The 12,905-nt window shown below is 39.9% G+C and overlaps 1 protein-coding gene across 1 annotated transcript in view; it reads left to right on the plus strand.

The window, feature by feature from the left end:
• Nucleotides 1–12,905, plus strand: part of LOC133659647 (collagen alpha-1(XIV) chain-like) — a 324,062-nt gene that overhangs the window by 212,608 nt on the left and 98,549 nt on the right. The window contains exons 24-25 of the mRNA XM_062062231.1: nucleotides 3,188–3,304; nucleotides 4,189–4,335. Of these exons, the coding sequence (XP_061918215.1) occupies nucleotides 3,188–3,304; nucleotides 4,189–4,335 (264 nt within the window). The remainder of the gene's footprint in view (nucleotides 1–3,187; nucleotides 3,305–4,188; nucleotides 4,336–12,905) is intronic.

Genomic DNA, 12,905 nt, shown 5'->3' on the forward strand with positions numbered 1-12,905 from the left:
CGTGTTGATTTTTTGATGTGGTGACGTCCAAAAAGAGTCATGATACGGGAAGGGAGGGGGCACACCGTGCGGGGGGGGGGGGGGGGGGGGGGGGGGGGCGTAATGTTGTAACAAATAATATTTCTATTAAAGGCCTACTGAAATGAATTTTTTTTATTTAAACGGGGATAGCAGATCTATTCTATGTGTCATACTTGATCATTTCGCGATATTGCCATATTTTTGCTGAAAGGATTTAGTATAGAACAACGACGATAAAGATTGCAACTTTTGGTATCTGATAAAAAAAAGGCTTGCCCCTACCGGAAGTAGCGTGACGTAGTCAGTTGAACATATACGCAAAGTTCCCTATTGTTTACAATGATGGCCGCATGAAGTGAGAGAGATTCGGACCGAGAAAGCGACAATTTCCCCATTAATTTGAGCGAGGATGAAAGATTTGTGGATGAGTAAAGTGCAAGTGAAGGACTAGTGGGGAGTTGAAGCTATTCAGATAGGGAAGATGCTGTGAGAGCCGGGGGTGACCTGATATTCAGCTGGGAATGACTACAACAGTAAATAAACACAAGACATATATATACTCTATTAGCCACAACACAACCAGGCTTATATTTAATATGCCACAAATTAATCCTGCATAAAAACACCTGCGTGTTTGTTATGCTAGCTCCTAGCTCCTCTGCTAGCTCCTAGCTCCATAGAACACGCCAATACAATTCAAACACCTGATCAACACACACAATCACTCAGCCCAAAAGACCGTTCACCTAACCCAAGGTTCATAAAGCTTATATATTTTTAAAAAGTTACGTACGTGACGCGCACGTACGGTCAAGCTATCAAATGTTTAGCAGCCAAGGCTGCATACTCACGGTACCTGGTATTCAGCTGGGAATGACTAAAACAGTAAATAAACACAAGACATATATTTACTCTATTAGCCACAACACAACCAGGCTTATATTTAATATGCCACAAATTAATCCTGCATAAAAACACCTGTGTGTTTGTTATGCTAGCTCCTAGCTCCTATGCTAGCTCCTAGCTCCATAGAACACGCCAATACAATTCAAACACCTGATCAACACACACAATCACTCAGCCCAAAAGACCGTTCACCTAACCCAAGGTTCATAAAGCTTATATATTTTAAAAAAGTTACGTACATACGCAAAAAAAAGTTGCGCACATACGGTCAAGCGATCAAATGTTTAGAAGCCAAAGCTGCATACTCACAGTAGCACGTCTGCGTCTTTGTCATCCAAATCAAAGTAATCCTGGTAAGAGTCTGTGTTGTCCCAGTTCTCTACAGGCGTCTGTGTATCGAAGTCAAAAGTCCTCCTGGTTAGAGTCTCTGTTATCCGAGTTCTTCCATCTTGACTGCATCTTTCGGGAATGTAAACAAAGAAGCGCCGGCTGTGTACTGTTGTTGCTGACTACGTTCGAAAAATACGTCCATTTCGCACCGACAACTTTCTTCTTTGCTTGCTCAGCTTCCTTCTCCATAATGCAGAATACTGTGGAATTATGAAATGAAAACAGAGCTTTTTCGTATTGGCTTCAATGTGGAAGGCATACCCGTGTTCCCCGGTCTACGTCACGCGCATACGTCATCCTCAGAGGCGTTTCGAACCGGAAGTTTAGCGGCAAATTTAAAATGTCACTTTATAAGTTAACCCGGCCGTATTGGCATGTGTTATAATGTTAAGATTTCATCATTGATATATAAACTATCAGACTGCGTGGTCGGTAGTAGTGGGTTTCAGTAGGCCTTTAAATAGGCTTTACTTTGCATTTTAATTAACGTGGGATTATTTTTTGTATTTAGAAATAATAGTACCGCCCTTAGCATTTGCCTATACGGCCTATGCCACGGGCCGGCCCTGTTTGTGGCTTAAAGTGAAGTTGTGGCTTTACATTATTGTGTTGTGTCGTTTGTATTTGTTGTGGCTGTTGACCAGATGCCCGAACCGCCTGAACTGGCTCCTCTCGATGTGGAGCAGCAGCGGCTTTACTTTGAGCTCCTCCCGCCACCCGACGGAGGAAACTCATTTAGGCCGCTTGTACCCATGATCTTGTGTTTTTGGTCATAGCCGAAAGCTCATGACCATAGGTGAGGATGGGAACGTAGATCGACCGGTAAATTGAGAGCTTTGCCTTCCCACTCAGTTCCTTCTTTACCACAACAGATCGATACAGTGTCCGCATTACTTAAGACGCCGCACCGATTCGCCTGTCCATCTCACGATCCACTCTCCCCTTACTCGTGAACAAGACTCTGAGGTACTTGAACTCCTCCACTTGGGGCAAGATCTCACCCTTTTCCGGGCAAGAACCATGGACTTGGACTTGGGAGGTGCTGATTCTCATCCCGGTCGCTTCACACACGAATGCGAAACAATCCAGTGAGAGTTGAAGGTCCTAACCAGATGAAGCCATCAGGACCACATCATCTGCAAGAAGCAGAGACCTGGAGCCACCAAACCGGATACCCTCAACGCCCTGACTGCGCCTAGAAATTCTGTCCGTAAAGGTTTTTAACAGAATTGGTGACTTTTTTTAGTGTCGATAAAATCGATCGATTCCCTTTGGATCGATACCTAATTTCCGAAAGACAAACTTGCACAGATCCATATACTAGAAAACTTGAAATCGATACATCTATCGATGTATCGATTAACTCTTGCACCCTCACAAATGTGTAAAAAGGCTAAAAAAAAACACTTAAAAAGCACACAAAGTAGCACTAAACACAGTATTTAACGACAACACTATCGCCCACAATGGATGGCACGAAGTGGCCGCGCTGCAGGCACACAATGAGTGTATGAAACATTTGTACATAGAGACAAGGTTTGGACAACAAAGCATATTTTCATTGTAAATCGAAAGCTCGTACAATGAGAAGTCCGTAAATCGTGGCTCCACTGTAATGTCTTCGTGTTGACCTATTTTCAGGGGACAGTAAAGCTAAATGGCTGTACTAGCTGTACACTGACTAGTCTAAGTTGTGTTTCTACAGAATTGCCTGATGAGAAGTTATATTACAATGTTTGATCAAATGTGAGATACTGTAAATGTGATGGACTGCCAAATAGTTCTAGATAGTCATCAGTGGGCTTACACTAAAACCAGTCAGTCACGAAAGGTTATTAACACAACTGTCACGTTCTCTCCCTACTTCCAGTGTTTTTGGGCATCACTGACTTGACAGTCTCTCAGGTGCGACACAACAGCATGTGTGTGCAATGGCAGCCTCATCTGCACGCTACGCTATACAGAGTCTCCATCCAGTCTACTCTCAGTAAGTGCAATTACTGTACATGTTTTTCATTGGAGGTGTTTACCTACCAGTCAAATACAGAAAAAAATGTATGCAATTATCATGCTTTAAGTTCCATGTTTTAACATATTTTTCAGGCAATAATTGTGGTCGAACACATAATTTAGGACAGCTTTTCCGTGCCAACAGATGGGTCGACATACTTGCTAACTTTGATGCTTTGCATTTAATTGGTTCTCTTTTCTTTTTTTTGTGTGTATTTGCTGTAATCCAAGCAGAGACTAGCAGATGCTAAACCACCTTCCTGGATGTGAAAGTGCAGCCTCTATCTTTATTCTAACAATTGTTTACTTCATAGTAGAAGAGCACATTGGAGCTGCCTTATGATCAAAGACGGACATAAAAAATGACGCTAACAAAAAGGGAGATAAAACACAATTATTAATACATTTATGTGTACATTTGACACATTGACACATTTGTTGTATTCATCCCATTCAGTCTGTTTCTCCAAATAAAAGATGATGTATTGCCTTTCCAAACACTGGGGCGGTGTGGCTCAAATGGTAGAGCAGTCGTCCAGAAACTTGAGGGTTCCTGGTAGGAATCCTCTCTGCCATCCTAGTCACTGCCGCTGTGTCCTTGGGCATGATACTTCACCACGAAAATGTACTGTAGAAGCAAACAAATCAATACTGTCATTTATTTCCTTTTCTTTAAGTAGTTTTTTTTGTCCATTTTGTTACCTGTTTTTTGGGGTTTTTTTTTCAAATGTCACATAAACCAGCAGGGTATTTGAGGAGTCACAATCGGTTTTAACCTCAACAAAAAAAATGCAGCTTTGAAAAGTCAAAAACGATGTCACCTGTTCCCTTGACCATGTGCTTTCTTGTGTGTTCTTGAAGACAGTCAGCGACAGGAAGTGAGCCTGGGGGGCGGGGCTTCCCGACAATGTTTCCACGACCTTGTTCCAAGCAGCCAATATGAGATCAGCGTTCATGCCCAGATGCATGAAATGGAAGGACCTCCCGTCTCCATCACGGACATGACACGTATGTTATACTGTAAAATTACAACATGGATGCAAAAATGGCCAGGGGAGGACTTGACAACGGTTTTCCTTTATGCAACGACATTTCTAAATTGCGGGTTAATACTCCACAAAAGCATCTCACATGAAAGTTCTTGGGGGATAATTTTATTACAACTTTGCAAAAACACCTTTATTATGAAGAAAATGTGTCTTATACAATATGATACAATGGGCGATATAAAACGGCTACACTTTGGTATCCAATGGTTATAGAGTAAGTAAAATTGTAGTCATCTTTTTCACTTTTATATGTTCTATATATTACTTATCCCTAATTTTAATTCTAAGAAGATTTTACGTGATTCTTGATGTACAGTTCCTTACATGCAAGCCTCTCTGCAGCTGTCTTTTTGACCTTCATCATATTTTTTTTTTCCCAGAGTCTGTCTAAGTGAGGACTCTGGCTGTTGTTGCAGCCCATTGGTCAGGTGATGAGCTCAGTTGTATCACACAGCTCAGGGGACCTCAAGGGCTCAGCTCACTGTCAAGGTTTTAGATAGATAACACACAGACACACACACACACAACAACACTCTGGATCAGCAGGTGTTATACTTTCACAAACAGTGGTGAATTCATTTGGTTGAACTATAATTCCCCAAATAGTGGATTGTACTCCCACAGACACCATGTTTTAATTCTGGTCAATTTAAAACAAATTAGCACTAAGACGGCTCCTTCTTTCCTACCTATGTAAATACGCAGGGTTTTAACTATAATTACTGAAAGTGGATCTATGGTGATTTTAATCTACATTTAAAACACTTCCTTGTAGGCCATATAATATATGTGTAATATACCTTGGTGTGAATTTTGCTCCACAGTCATTATTACAACCCACTTTGTGCATGTGTCGGGAAGATGTTGGTTTGATCGCAAATTAAACCACACCTCACCCTCTCCAAAAGTATCGATTTATCTTTTCACCGTATACACTGTCTAATATATATATTGGAGATGAATGTCACAGCAATTTTTTTTTTCAGACACAGGTTAAAATAAACTTCATAAACATTGTATAGATTTACCCGGTCACAACATTAGGTATACCTGCACACATACTTGCCAACCCTCCCAAATTTTCCGGGAGACTCCCGAATTTCAGTGCCTCTCCCGAAAATCTCCCGGGACAACCATTCTCCCGAAAATCTCCCAATTCCAGCCGGACAACTATATTGGGGGCGTGCCTTAAAGGCACTGCCTTCAGCGTCGTCTCTCACCTGAAAAGGAGATTATTATATATGTCTCCGTTATCCATAGGTTTATCTATAACCCATAAAGTAGGCAGGCACGGAGCTATTTCTCAGCGTCAGCGTGTGTTTATTCCAGCCGGTACGTTAATACACTGACACACAACATCCAGATTCCCATCATGCATTGCTTCAAAACTACAGCAAGTTGTAATATCCAAAATTTCCAGCCGGACAAACAATATTGGGGGCGTGCCTTAAAGGCACTGCCTTTAGCGTACTCTCACCTGAAAAGGAGACTATTATATATGTCTCCGTTATCCATAGGTTTATCTATAACCCATAACACGGTGGCTGAATGGATATAGTCACTCATGAACGGTTAGAGAAGCACAAGGCGGCGGCAACGCAGTATTATGGGCCACCTTGCAAGCAACTTTCCGTTCTCATTTGCGGATGTTTTCAACAAATCCGTGAAGGATATGTTCCCAGATTCAGAGATCGCTCGCCAGTACTCAAATGGCAGAACAAAAGCTACTCAAATAGTGAAAGGTAAGTGTTATTTTTATTTTAAGTAAGCAGCAAGTACAGTACAGTTAGTAGAACAACTGTGTTTTCATTACTGTTTACTGTACTATATATATATATATATATATATATATATATATATATATATATATATATATATATATATATATATATATATATATATATATATATATATATATATATTTGTATGTGTGTGTATATATATATATATATATATATATATATATATATATATATATATATATATATATATATATATATATATATATATATATATATATATATATATATATATATATATAAGAAATACTTTAATTTAAGTGAATTCAAGCTATAAATATGCACACACTCCAATCAATAAAGACTCTATAGCTGCATTAAAAAAAAAAAAAGTATTTTACCAGCATTTATGACACTGCATGTTGCACGTTTGTGTTATACGCAAGATAGATGGATACGTTTGTAGATAGTACTTAATTGATTCCTTCAGCAGAGTTCCCTCAGGAAAATTAAGGCACGATTAGATAAAAAACTATACCGTATTTTCCGGACTGTAGAGCGCACAGGTATATAAGCTGCACACACTACATTTTAGAATAAAAAAATATGTTTCCATACATTAGCCGCACCGGTCTATAAGCCTCAGATATATACGTTGTGAAATGAGTTATTTACACAGAAATATTTTGTAAATGTTTATTTACATACCTTAATTGTTTCCAAACGGTGTCTGTAACATAGCAGTAAAATGGCTGATCAAACAAATCAGAAGTCATCGTTATGGACCCACTAGCTGCGGAAGCTAACCAATCAGCTAAACAGACTCAATAACTCCACGGTGATGTTTTGGTGAATTTACTGAGGAATTTGTGAAACTGAAACAATACAAAAAGACTGCCATTGTTAGTTAATAATTAGGGATGTAACGATTCAGGGTTGGGGTTTTTTTTGTATTATTTTAACTTTTTTTTTATTGGATTTTTGACATATACATTTCAGAAATACAATTAAACACATGTCAAATATTTTTTTTCTCCCCAAAACAAGTAACCCACAACAATTATATGTAAAATTAGATTCAAAGAAAAAAAAACATGCATCAGTCAAATAAATACAGGTAACTACTGACATGAAGCCACCGACAACTGCAATTATAAATGTGCCTAACACAACAGCAGATAAAAGGCTCATCAATTACTTACCTTTCAATTGCTTTTCAATCAGAATTCAATTTGAGATCAGTCTTTTTTTACATATTTTAGGAAACCACCCCATACTTTCTAAAACTTCACTGAACAACCATTCAATAACAGCCTAATTTTCTACAATTTAAGGAAATAAAGAATATCTCTAATCCAGCAGGTGTGGCAGGGAGGCGCTGCAGCCTTCCAATTTAGCACAATGAGTTTTCTAGCCAACAAATATAAATGCTACCAAGTTCTTTTTTGGATTTGCTAAGGGAAGATGACAAGAGGGGCTACCCCAAATAGTCCGCTTAGAGGATTTGTTTGGATCATTGCAATTTCAGTCCAATAACTGCACAGAGATGGGCAAAACCAAAACATATGTACAAAGTTAGCTGGAGACTGTTGACACTGATCACATAATATTGATATTCTGTCATACATCTTAGCCAGCCGGACCTTGGTATAATAGGTACGATGGATTAACATGCACTGAATAAGGCTGTATCTAGTACAAATAGAAGACTTATGAACTTTACTTAAAATCTCTGTCCAGCTCTCCTCAGATAGGTTCACTCCTGAATTACCCTCCCAAAGTGACTTAATTCAATTCAGAGAGTCACGGTTTGAATGAAAAGTTTGATTGTATATACGTGTAATTGATCTTTTTAAAGTCGGAAGTGGTGTCAGAAAAGCATCTAAAACTGTGAGTCTGTAAGTTTAGAAACCTGGCAAAAATGTTACAAACAAAACTGCGGATCTGTAGATATCTAAAAAAAAGTGTTGATTAGGTAGTGAAAATGTATCACATAGTTGCTGGAAAGAGGCAAAAATGTTGTCAATTTATAAATCTTTAATGTTGTTGATCCCCAGACTTGACAATCTTAAAAAGGCACGATCGATAAAAGAGGGAGGGACAGCATGGTTAGCAGTAATGGGTGCAAGACTACAAATAGTCTATAAACCAAAATAGTGCTTAAACTGAACTAAATTTCTATATTAAGTTTTTAAAATGGTATTTTTCATAAAAGCGGAAGTAGAAGAGTGGATGGGAGAGTGAACCAGAGCACTAAAAGGTTGGGTTGAGTTAGCCTCCATAACCAGCCATATTGCAGCCAATATTTAAGAATTGTAATGTTGGTGGCCCAGTAGTAAAACCTAAAGTTTCATAGTGCTAATCCTCTTGACAATTTTGGTCTCTGTAAATATTGTTTATGTAATCTTTGATATAACGATATTGGATCGATACCTATCTCTTGGAAGGCAAACTTGCCGAGCAAAGATCGATAAACTTGAAATTCACGAATATAAATTGATCTATCGATCAATTGTTACACCCCTATTAATAATACCAACACAGACTCTTGTAAATATGTTGACATATTAGTTAATACTTACAATGCTGGTTTGATTTCATTACGATAGCACGTACAAATATGCAAGAAAACACTACAATTAAACGTGTGTCGGTTTAGTAGGTATGAATTGTTTTAATGATATTGTAAAACTAACAAGCATTGCTTGGAGTGATGAATGAAGAAGAATGATTGCTAACCAAAACAGCAGCACTTACGGAGGTATGAAAACAGTCGCTCTGATGAATTTTAATGAAGTCTTACTGGCTGCCACTTTGGCATGTCTTCTATGGTTCCAGTCGCACATATGCTTCCTCCAGTGTTGTTTGCGTAGCTGCATTCCATTAAATTAGTTATACCCAGTCAGTCTTTGCCCAGCATGTTGTGGTGTTTGATGTGTCTGACCATATATATTTTGATTCTTGTGTTTTTGCTGTTTGAGTTACTAGGGCATCAAAGCAACAGTCATCATGGCATCCCCCGCCTGTAATTCTCCATAAACCAGACAACGGACACAAAACAGTTTGTCTCACTCTCATTAACAGCTCATGCTTAGAGGTTTGCACTCTGTTAAGAGCCATTATAGCGGTATATGGTTGTTAAAACGTTGCTAAAACAACAAATATAATGGTGTACAAAGACTTGTGCACAGTACTATATGCATTATACTATTTGATGCAATTGTGAATTATTGTACAAATACACTTTGCAAAATGTCAGCCCCTCTGAAATTATACCTCCATAGATGGCTGGCCACCATATTAAGAACTATTGTGTTGTAATACACATATCCTAATTCCACACATCCTAATTCATTTCATAATTTATGTCAGTGTAAAAAAATGTGCTTACTAATCCGTTCATGTATTCTGTTGGTCATCATTAAATGCTTTAACTTTTGTTGTGAAACACAAAGCTAAACTTTACTTCTGATTGTTGTTGTTTTTAATCAACAGATTACATTAGATTATTCTCCCACAATTAGAACACTTGAAGTGCTTATACATCCTGAACACTGTTTCAGTATTTATGCATCAGCTACGTTTGCCATCTGTTTGACACAAACTCTTTATTAAGAAACTTGAGCATGTTAATTTTTATGTTACATTCATCATCTCATTATTGGAATTAATGTATTTTCTTACTGTATTTTCATATGTCCTTTTTGAGCTATTTGTACATGTGCCCAAATCTTCTCCTTCCCGCCAACTAATCGTCTTGGCACGGACATATCCCTTCGCCGGGGGTTGTTTTTTACTGTGAAAAACAGCCCATGGACAGACACACTGGATTGATGAAAATACTTTCGCTGTCCTCGGGTTATTAGGGAACAGATGGGCCAAACGGAAAGTTGTTTTTGTTTTTGCTGTAACTTAGCGATGGAAAGAAAACACCATAAATGCATTGCTTTTATACTTGCTGTTTGTAACCACACTACATCCCGGAAAGATCTAGAACAGACCTGGCCAACCCACGGCTCTCGAGCCTCATGCGGCTCTTTGGCTGGTTTCATGCGGCTCCTAAAGGCCTACTGAAATGAGATTTTCTTACTTAAACGGGGATAGCAGATCCATTCTGTGTTTCATACTTGATAATTTCGCGATATTGCCATATTTTTGCTGAAAGGATTTAGTAGAGAACATCGACGATAAAGTTCGCAACTTTTGGTCGCTGATAAAAAAGCTTTGCCTGTACCGGAAGTAGCGTGACGTCACAGGTTGTGGAGCTCCTCACATCTGCACATTGTTTACAATCATGGCCACCAGCAGAGCGATTCGTACAGAGAAAGCGACGATTTCCCCATTAATTTGAGCGAGGATGAAAGATGAGGAAAGTGAGAGTGAAGGACTAGAGGGCAGTGGAAGCGATTCAGATAGGGAAGCTGCTGTGAGAGGCGGGTGAGACCTGATAGTCAGCTGGGAATGACTAAAACAGTAAATAAACACAAGACATATATATACTCTATTAGCCACAACACAACCAGGCTTATATTTAATATGCCACAAATTAATCCCACATAACAAACACCTCCCCCCTCCTGTCCAAATAACCCGCCAATACAAACCAAACACCCGCACAACACACTCAATCCCACAGCCCAAAGTACCGTTCACCTCCGTAAAGTTCATACAGCACATATATTTCCCCAAAGTTACGTACGTGACATGCACATAGCGGCCCGCACGTACGGGCAAGCGATCAAATGCCTCCCTATGTCTAGCATTAAAAGATTACAGATGGTACAAAATGCGGCTGCTAGACTTTTGACAAAAACAAGAAAGTTTGATCATATTACGCCTATACTGGCTCACCTGCACTGGCTTCCTGTGCACCTAAGATGCGACTTTAAGGTTTTACTACTTACGTATAAAATACTACACGGTCAAGCTCCTGCCTATCTTGACGATTGTATTGTACCATATGTCCCGGCAAGAAATCTGCGTTCAAAGAACTCCGGCTTATTAGTGATTCCCAGAGCCCAAAAAAAGTCTGCGGGCTATAGAGTGTTTTCTATTCGGGCTCCAATACAATGGAATGCCCTCCCGGTAAAAGTTAGAGATGCTACCTCAGTAGAAGCATTTAAGTCTCATCTTAAAACTCATTTGTATACTCTAGCCTTTAAATAGACTCCCTTTTTAGACCAGTTGATCTGCCGTTTCTTTTCTTTTCTTTTCTACTCTGCTCCCAACCCGGGGTGGACCGCTAGCCTGTCCATCAAATGGGGACATCTCTACGCTGCTGACCCGTCTCCACTCGGGATGGTTCCTGCTGGCCCCACTATGGACTGGACTTTCGCTGATGTGTTGGACTTTCACAATATTATGTCAGACCCACTCGACATCCATTGCTTTCGGTCTCCCCTAGAGGGGGAGGGGTTACCCACATATGCGGTCCTCTCCAAGGTTTCTCATAGTCATTCACATTGACGTCCCACTGGGGTGAGTTTTCCTTGCCCGTATGTGGGCTCTGTACCGAGGATGTCGTTGTGGCTTGTACAGCCCTTTGAGACACTTGTGATTTAGGGCTATATAAATAAACATTGATTGATTGATTGATTGATTGAAATGTTTGGAAGCCGCAGCTGCGTACTCACGGTAGCGCGTATCCAACTCAAAGTCCTCCTGGTAAGAGTCTCTGTTGTCCCAGTTCTCCACAGGCCAATGGTAATGCTTGACTGTCATATTTCGGGAATGTAAACAATGAAACACCGGCTACGTGTTTGTGTTGCTGCAGCCGGCCGCTAATACACCGCTTCCCACCTACAGCTTTCTTCTTTGCTGTTTTCATTGTTCATTAAACAAATTGCAAAAGATTCACCAACACAGATGTCCAGAATACTGTGGAATTTTGCGATGAAAACAGACGTCTTAATAGCTGGCTACAATGGTGTCCCAAAATGTCCGCTACAATCCGTGACGTCACGCGCAAACGTCATCATACCGAGACGTTTTCAGCAGGATATTTCGCAGGAAATTTAAAATTGCACTTTACTAATCTAACCCGGCCGTATTGGCATGTGTTGCAATGTTAAGATTTCATTATTGATATATAAACTATCAGACTGCGTGGTCGGTAGTAGTGGGTTTCAGTAGGCCTTTAACTCTGTTATGAGAGTAGCGTATGTGTGTGTGTGGCCCTTTAAGATATGACAGCATGTGAGGTGAGTGACGTCAGTGAGTGGGTTGGCGAGAGAGATGAGGGAGCGGTAACAGTCAGTGGTGCAGGTGCTAGCAGCTTGGTGGATGGCTGCGTGCAAGACACCAATAAAGTCCCAAAGTTGCAATAAACCGCCGGCCTCGTCATTCACCCTCGAGTCCGGAGCTGTAAAGATGAAGGGTGTTACCCCCGAAGTACATCGGCCCTGGAGGAACGTCTCCTCTGCGCTCCTCGACTACGGTCTGGGAGCCAGAAGCAGGAAAGGTGTAACAACTCTATTAGTGCCTTAGTGTTTACCATGTAGTCTTTAATTTGACAGCCCTTCGCGGTAAACTTGTCTGAGTGCAAATTGAGGCAGTATTTGTCATTGATAAAACTTTCGGCAAATTAAAATTTATGACCAATAAAAACGCAATAAACGGGGACGGAATTTTGACCCGGCAAATATAAACAAAAGAAAACACTGACAGAAAGCGATAATTGAGACAATGAAAAAACAAGCAAACCGGGCAGTAGGTAAACAAAAGAAAATCAGCGTCCAGGTGACACGCGGGCTTCAGAAATTGCGCATCCTTTCTGATTTCAATGCATAAA

This window comes from Entelurus aequoreus, linkage group LG11, assembly GCF_033978785.1.
Source record: "Entelurus aequoreus isolate RoL-2023_Sb linkage group LG11, RoL_Eaeq_v1.1, whole genome shotgun sequence".
In the NCBI taxonomy this organism is placed as follows: Eukaryota; Metazoa; Chordata; class Actinopteri; order Syngnathiformes; family Syngnathidae; genus Entelurus; species Entelurus aequoreus.